The sequence below is a fragment of the Phymastichus coffea genome, unplaced genomic scaffold, assembly GCF_024137745.1.
Source record: "Phymastichus coffea isolate CEN01 unplaced genomic scaffold, Cenicafe_Pcof_1.1 PCOF00063, whole genome shotgun sequence".
In the NCBI taxonomy this organism is placed as follows: Eukaryota; Metazoa; Arthropoda; class Insecta; order Hymenoptera; family Eulophidae; genus Phymastichus; species Phymastichus coffea.
This window is the reverse complement of record NW_026706874.1, coordinates 1,591,248-1,599,982: the sequence shown is the minus strand read 5'-3', so window position 1 is coordinate 1,599,982 and position 8,735 is coordinate 1,591,248. Positions and strand designations below refer to the sequence as shown.

The window sequence follows — 8,735 nt, the reverse complement described above, 5'->3', positions numbered from 1 at the left end:
TATTATTTTTCAATACCAATTTATGCTCATAACCCAGTGCACATCCCGTTTTATTCTCAAACAATTTTTTATATTTAATTAAAAGATCATGAAAAATTTGTTTCTCCCCGTCACTTAGATTTTCAGTTGAAAACGCAATTGAGTAAAGTTGATCATCAAGACTTTTTTCATTTTCTTTTTCTTTATGCATTACTCTTGTATTCATGTTATTCATATATATGCGATTAATATTAACACAATTATTATAAGTATCTAATAACTCAATATCTAGATCCATAAGATCATCGTAAACATCAGACAAATTGTCAATATATTCTATATTATTTTTCCTAATAATATTTCCGTTGGATTTTGATTAATTTCACAATTGTTCATATTTATACCATTATTTTTATTTCTCTCAACGGTTCTTAAATCCTGATAATCATTCAGTTCATTATTTTGCGTTTCGCATATATTATCAATTTTAATATTTTCATTTTTAATTATATGAATACAAGTTACTTTTTCTTTATTTCTTATTATTAATCTTTCTAAATCTCCTCTCTCAAACAAAACCAAATGAGTAGGGATCACTTCATCTTTCAATCTCAATTGAGTCTTCCAATAATCTATGATCATACCAAATTTCAAGTTGAAATCATTTCCCAGAATTATATCTGTCGACAAAAAGGGCACCACTAAGAAATAAAACGACAATATTTTTGTATTAATTTTTAAATCTAATGCTACTTGTCCTTTTAACTGTTGTAGATTTTTTTCCTATAGCTGTTGATACTATTACGTTTGCTACTGGTAATTCTAATATGCGTATTGTATTTTTTATTTTGTTATAAAAGTTTTCTGATATTGCTGTTATTTGACTACCACTATCCACAAGACTCCACACCTTATATTTGTCAACTTCAAGTAAAACTCTGGGGGATGAAGGTATTTTATTTATTTCTGACTGTGTGTGACTCTCACTATTTATTACGTCATGAGATAAATCTCTAATTACGTCATAATATTGACGCACTGATGAGCCATAATTCAATGCGTCATTTTTCAGTTTAAATTATTAAAGTTTGAATTGTTTTGTTGGCTATCATCAATAATTGTACCATTTGAATGAGACCTATTATTTATGTTTGGAGGTGGAATCGTTAAATCAGGCAATTGAAATTTGTTTTGACTAAAATTTTGAGAAGGTTTATTATTTGAATAACGTCTACTGTTATGATATCGTTGGGGATTATAATTATTTCGTACTCTATTAAATCTACCTCGACCTCTATTAGTATAAGTATTTATTTGCCCGATTTGAGCTTGTGTATTGTTATGATTACTATGTGAATTGTATTTATTTTCAAAATTTCTTTTATTTTCTGCGAATAGAAGATCTAAATTTGTTAAAGTTTTAACAATCAAATCACTCTGGTTACAATCTATTGAAGCCAACGCAAGTTTTGCTGATTTAGGTAACTGTTGAATAATTGAATAATTTTTTTCGTAAATTGACATAGTTGGTCTAATAAAATTTGCTTTTCTCAACTGAGAATAATAAAATGATTGTAAGTTCTCATGATTTTGAGGGCTAAATTTCCCTTGCAACCACCGATTCTTAGTTTTAACTTGTACTTCTACTGTGTAAAAATTTTCCATGAAGGCAACTTTAAATTGATCATAATTCTCAAATGGATTTTGTAATTCCATCCATGCTCTAACTTTATTTTTAAGTAACATAGTAACCACGTGTAGCTTTCTCTCACATTGAATTTGTTTTAAACGGAAATATCTCTCCACTTCATCTAAAAATTCCAGAGGATTTGCACTATTTTCATCAGAAAATGACGGGACCGTTATATCAATTTGATTTACTTGTACGTTTCCGATCAATGATAGAAAGTCATTTACGAAATTTCGCTGTACGGCAACCGACTCTACCTGGATATTATTTTGTTGAGGTTGAACACTTTCTTGAACTTGGCGTAGTTGTTCTCTTGATTGTTGTAATTCTTCCTGAAGTTTGTTGCCATTATTCGTTTGCTCATTCAATTGTTGAGTGAGTCGCCGTATTTCAGCTTCTTGCCTCTCTAGATCCGCCTGATGACGTCTCGCCTCATTTCTCGGATCGTCAGGAATGACATTCATGTTGTTGTTTCGTGACCTCGTACTCGTACCAAACAAATTAGTAACGATTTTGTGTGATGTTCTTCCTGATCTCGTCACGTAAGTCGAGGACTCATTGGAATTAGCCATGCATTTTTTAATTTAGGAGTTAGGTTACCGCGTGGTCGGGCGCCAATGTAAAATTTATATAGGTTAAAAAAGACAACTTGTAATAAAATGGCTTTTCACAGTCAGTAGAACATGAATTCCTTAAGCTCCCGAATCACACGACGAGAAGGAAAGATTATTGAAATAATAAACACAGTATTTCTTTTGGCCACAATACATTATTTTCAATAGTTAAAACTTCTTAAAACTAAATACATTCATACGTGATCACAACTACATTCATACAATATTCACACATTATCATATCTGCATTCACACACTATTCACACATATTTACGTATCCGCATTTCAATTGCCAATAAATTTAATTCTTTTTCTTTGGCGTAGAGTGATGATGGTAAATTTATGATAGATTTACTATCATAATTCGTTAGAATAATTAATACAATGTAATTGAGCTCAATTCGATTAATGCTTACGTTTGTCAACAAAGTCCGCTGGTATTCGTAATACCGTTGTTATTTATTGTATCACTAACAAATTCTATGACGTAGTGAATGTTGAGGATTCCTTGAGATCAACGAATTCAAAAGCCTCGACGAAACTAGATACATAACCACCGATGTCAGTCATTGATGATTTGTTCCGTGGCGATGATTTCCAGTCTCGTTAGATCACAGAGGTGGCAATTTCGGCGTTGACCTTGCCTTGCATCCCGCTTCGGAGACGGCAGCAAGCGCGACGATATGCAGTCACGCTGGCGGGACGGCAGTTCGAACAAAAGCGAGCGAGCTATGATGTTCGTTAATTTTATTTAACTCTCGCTCATGCGCAGTGATCCGCAACGAATCTACACACGCACACACACAAATGTGAAAAGGCGCGAGGTTCAAATCGACTCGTTACATTCCTCCCCTGGACTTATGAGGGTTGAGAAGAAGTCCATATAGGCTTGGGTAGACTGACATTCATGATCTGCTTTAGTCAGTATTAAGCGTCGTCTTCCTCAATTCCATGATTCACACATTTCAAATTAAATATAAATTTAGATCATCAATTCTACAATACATACATTTCATTCTCAAATTAAAGTCATTTTCCATATATGATTTTTTAGATATTCTATGTACATCTTTACAAATAATTCATAAGTATTCGTGGTTTTCGGTTTAGCACATCGTCAAAACAATTATCCTATCTTAAATGTACTCATTCATTCTCCTCACTCATTCCATACCTTAAATCTATCTATACATGTTTTGAAGTTTACATTTTGAATAATCACTAAGATTTTTATTTACATGTTTGAAAATTATATTTCGTTATCATTTGGATCTAAAAAGGTTACGAATCGGATCTATTTTTATACTTTCTCAAGTTAGCGCGATTGTAAGTACCAATAATCGCACTGGAATCTTCAGACTCAGTTATTTCGAATGCATTTTCACTGATTATTTTAGAAATACGATACGGTCCTTCGAATATATCGAAAAACTTCTGCGTGACCTTGTCTAACGCTTTTGATAAATGTCTTACACGTAACATCACTAAGTCACCTATATTAAGTTTTACTTTAGATATTATTTTTTGTTTTTCACAACGTTTTTTTGAAACTTTTTTGAATATTCTCTCTAGCAAGAGTTATAATTATTTTATGATCAATTCTCGGTTGCATTGGAAACTTAACCAACTTTTGTATTTCATCTTGTATCGATTTTCCAAAAATGTAATTCGTTTGGCGCGAAACCTGTAGTAAAGTGAGTAGTTACATTTAGAAGGTTTTCAATAGTATTTATATGATTCACCCAAGTAGTATGCTTCGTCTTACACAAGGTCCTAAACATTCTACCCAATTCACGCATAACTCTCTCAGTGGGATTAGATTGTGGATGCCTTACACTGCTAAACAGGACTTTGACACCTATGTTTTCTAGCGAATCTCTCCATTTATGTGAGGTGAACTGAGTACCATTGTCGCTTAATATTCTCTCGAACTTTCCGCATTCTGGAATGTATTTATTCAAGATTTTATCGAGTGAACTTATTGTGGTAGCTTTTCTCAATGGGTATAAACGTACCAATTTTGAAAACACGTTTAAGACGACAAATACATACTCCATTCCTCCCCTGGCGCGAGGGAGGGGTCCATAATAATCGACTGTGACCAAATCTGAAGGTGAATTTGATGCAACCTGATTATATGGTCCCTCCATCGCGACTGATAAATACTTAACCCTCTGACACAAATCACATGTTAATACAAACTTTTTTATTTGCTTATGCATGAATTTCCAGTAATAAAATCGCTTGATATAAGTTAAGGTTTTAAAAACACCCGGATGGGGCTAATTTGTTATGAACGTAGTTTATTATTTTATTTGTTAATGTAATTGGAATAACAATACGATAATAATGACTTTTATTTTCGCGGTGAAATAAGATTTGTTGATATATTTCAAAGTTTTCTGTTTGTTTTTTGTTATTGTTGGCAAGAAGTTTATTCGTGATTGATGTACAATAACTGTCCTGTGATTGCAATTGATTTAAGTTCTTTAACATATGCTTTAAAGACGGTTTTTTCCTCATTTACTGCCATAATTACCAAAGGAGAAACTTCATTAATTTGAGAAGGAAAAATAAATGTATTGAGTAAACCAATCATTAATTTTTTTATCCGTTTCTCTATGAAATCTTCCCATAGGATTACGACTGAAAAAATCAGCAACTACATTGTCCGTACCCTTACAATAAGATATATCATAACAATATTGTTGCAATAACAGGGACCATCTAATTAAGCGCGAATTATGGTAAACGGTGTTTTGTAAAAATGTCAGACCTTTATGATCAGTTATTATTTCGAACTTGACACCTATCAAATAATACCGAAACTTTGTAACACAATATATAATAGCTAGTAATTCTATTTCGGCAGTAGTATATCGAGTTTCTTCAGATGTTAAGCATCTACTCGCTACCGAAATTATACATTGATTTTCTTCTTGGTCAATTTGATATAATGTGCCGCCTATACCAATCAAGCTACCATCACACTGCAACTTAAATGGGCTATTAGGTATGATGTGACTCAAGCAAACTGCACGAGCGAAATTTTGTTTTAAGGCCTCAAAATTTCTCTCATGCTCATTTGTCCAATGCCAAACCGCATCCCCAGCCAACAAATCTCGAAATGGCGAAATGTAATCACTATGTCGCATAACAAACCTGCGGTAGTAATTACATACACCTAAAAATTGCTGTAAATGTGCTTGATTTTTTGGATGTTCAAACTTAATTATTTCATCAATTCTCTTCGGGGTCTGGCTCTATGCCTTTATTCGACAAAATATATCCAAGAAATAAGATTTTATTTTTGAAAAATTCTGATTTTGAAATTTTTATTGTGAAATTATTTTGCAATAGTTTTTGAAAAATTATTTGTAACAACTGAATATGACGTTCAAAAGTGTTAGACGCAATAGCAGTATCATCTACATAGGTTATCAAATTTTTCTCTATATTAGAAAGTTGTAGAGGTATTTTCTTTTCTATTTTTTCTTCGTTATTTTCTTCAACTAAAAATTTAAAATTAATTGGAAGAGAGGTTTGAAGTGAGATGGCAAAAGCTCTAATGAGCGCGCTGCCAGCTGTTTTGATGCCAAAAGGCACGCGAATCCATTGATATGGTTTTGAGTCAAATTTAAATGCGGTTAAAGGTCTTGACTCTTTGTGTAATTTTACCTGCCAGTAACTATTTCGTAAATCTATTTTTGAAAAATGTTTGCATTCATAAAACTTTTGCATTATTTCTGCTATAACAGGGGGGGATTCCAAATCATCTTCAATGTTATCATTTATTTGTCTTGCATCCAAACAAACCCTTAATGAATCATCTTCCTTAACCACTATACGTAAAGGACTACAGTAAGGACTAATTGAAGGTTCTATTATACCTGCTTCTAACATTTCATTAATGACCCTACGTACCGGTTCCTGTAAGGCTGATGGTACGGGATACGAGCGATTAATTTTTGGATTATTATTTTTCAATACCAATTTATGCTCATAACCCAGTGCACATCCCGTTTTATTCTCAAACAATTTTTTATATTTTAATTAAAAGATCATGAAAAATTTGTTTCTCCCCGTCACTTAGATTTTCAGTTGAAAACGCAATTGAGTAAAGTTGATCATCAAGACTTTTTTCATTTTCTTTTTCTTTATGCATTACTCTTGTATTCATGTTATTCATATATATGCGATTAATATTAACACAATTATTATAAGTATCTAATAACTCAATATCTAGATCCATAAGATCATCGTAAACATCAGACAAATTGTCAATATATTCTATATTATTTTTCCTAATAATATTTTCCGTTGGATTTTGATTAATTTCACAATTGTTCATATTTATACCATTATTTTTATTTCTCTCAACGGTTCTTAATCCTGATAATCATTCAGTTCATTATTTTGCGTTTCGCATATATTATCAATTTTAATATTTTCATTTTTAATTATATGAATACAAGTTACTTTTTCTTTATTTCTTATTATTAATCTTTCTAAATCTCCTCTCTCAAACAAAACCAAATGAGTAGGGATCACTTCATCTTTCAATCTCAATTGAGTCTTCCAATAATCTATGATCATACCAAATTTCAAGTTGAAATCATTTCCCAGAATTATATCTGTCGACAAAAAGGGCACCACTAAGAAATAAAACGACAATATTTTTGTATTAATTTTTAAATCTAATGCTACTTGTCTTTTAACTGTTGTAGATTTTTTTCCTATAGCTGTTGATACTATTACGTTTGCTACTGGTAATTCTAATATGCGTATTGTATTTTTTATTTTGTTATAAAAGTTTTCTGATATTGCTGTTATTTGACTACCACTATCCACAAGACTCCACACCTTATATTTGTCAACTTCAAGTAAAACTCTGGGGGATGAAGGTATTTTATTTATTTCTGACTGTGTGTGACTCTCACTATTTATTACGTCATGAGATAAATCTCTAATTACGTCATAATATTGACGCACTGATGAGCCATAATTCAATGCGTCATTTTTCAGTTTAAATTATTAAAGTTTGAATTGTTTTGTTGGCTATCATCAATAATTGTACCATTTGAATGAGACCTATTATTTATGTTTGGAGGTGGAATCGTTAAATCAGGCAATTGAAATTTGTTTTGACTAAAATTTTGAGAAGGTTTATTATTTGAATAACGTCTACTGTTATGATATCGTTGGGGATTATAATTATTTCGTACTCTATTAAATCTACCTCGACCCTCTATTAGTATAAAGTATTTATTTGCCCGATTTGAGCTTGTGTATTGTTATGATTACTATGTGAATTGTATTTATTTTCAAAATTTCTTTTATTTTCTGCGAATAGAAGATCTAAATTTGTTAAAGTTTTAACAATCAAATCACTCTGGTTACAATCTATTGAAGCCAACGCAAGTTTTGCTGATTTAGGTAACTGTTGAATAATTGAATAATTTTTTTCGTAAATTGACATAGTTGGTCTAATAAAATTTGCTTTTCTCAACTGAGAATAATAAAATGATTGTAAGTTCTCATGATTTTGAGGGCTAAATTTCCCTTGCAACCACCGATTCTTAGTTTTAACTTGTACTTCTACTGTGTAAAAATTTTCCATGAAGGCAACTTTAAATTGATCATAATTCTCAAATGGATTTTGTAATTCCATCCATGCTCTAACTTTATTTTTAAGTAACATAGTAACCACGTGTAGCTTTCTCTCACATTGAATTTGTTTTTTAAACGGAAATATCTCTCCACTTCATCTAAAAATTCCAGAGGATTTGCACTATTTTCATCAGAAAATGACGGGACCGTTATATCAATTTGATTTACTTGTACGTTTCCGATCAATGATAGAAAGTCATTTACGAAATTTCGCTGTACGGCAACCGACTCTACCTGGATATTATTTTGTTGAGGTTGAACACTTTCTTGAACTTGGCGTAGTTGTTCTCTTGATTGTTGTAATTCTTCCTGAAGTTTGTTGCCATTATTCGTTTGCTCATTCAATTGTTGAGTGAGTCGCCGTATTTCAGCTTCTTGCCTCTCTAGATCCGCCTGATGACGTCTCGCCTCATTTCTCGGATCGTCAGGAATGACATTCATGTTGTTGTTTCGTGACCTCGTACTCGTACCAAACAAATTAGTAACGATTTTGTGTGATGTTCTTCCTGATCTCGTCACGTAAGTCGAGGACTCATTGGAATTAGCCATGCATTTTTTAATTTAGGAGTTAGGTTACCGCGTGGTCGGGCGCCAATGTAAAATTTATATAGGTTAAAAAAGACAACTTGTAAATAAAATGGCTTTTCACAGTCAGTAGAACATGAATTCCTTAAGCTCCCGAATCACACGACGAGAAGGAAAGATTATTGAAATAATAAACACAGTATTTCTTTTGGCCACAATACATTATTTTCAATAGTTAAAACTTCTTAAAACTAAAT

At 31.9% G+C, this 8,735-nt stretch overlaps 2 protein-coding genes across 2 annotated transcripts; both read right to left on the bottom strand.

Moving 5' to 3' along the window:
• Window positions 1-345: 345 nt before the first annotated feature.
• On the bottom strand, window positions 346-2,318 carry LOC131667110 (uncharacterized). The gene is made up of 2 exons (XM_058940323.1): window positions 1,927-2,318; window positions 346-659 (listed from the first exon to the last, which is right to left on the bottom strand). The coding sequence occupies exons 1-2, from the start codon at window positions 2,239-2,241 to the stop codon at window positions 654-656; spliced, it is 321 nt and encodes a 106-aa protein (XP_058796306.1). The 5' UTR covers window positions 2,242-2,318; the 3' UTR covers window positions 346-653.
• Window positions 2,319-6,680: 4,362 nt separating this feature from the next.
• LOC131667142 (uncharacterized) lies at window positions 6,681-8,502 on the bottom strand. The gene is made up of 2 exons (XM_058940378.1): window positions 8,188-8,502; window positions 6,681-6,917 (listed from the first exon to the last, which is right to left on the bottom strand). Exons 1-2 carry the CDS (start codon window positions 8,500-8,502, stop codon window positions 6,912-6,914), a joined length of 321 nt encoding a protein of 106 aa, XP_058796361.1. The 3' UTR covers window positions 6,681-6,911.
• Window positions 8,503-8,735: the final 233 nt, after the last annotated feature.

Bases quoted from the DNA above. Each gene is read 5' to 3' on its own strand.
- LOC131667110 (XM_058940323.1), bottom strand. From the start codon at position 2,241: ATGGCTAATTCCAATGAGTCCTCGACTTACGTGACGAGATCAGGAAGA.
- LOC131667142 (XM_058940378.1), bottom strand. From the start codon at position 8,502: ATGGCTAATTCCAATGAGTCCTCGACTTACGTGACGAGATCAGGAAGA.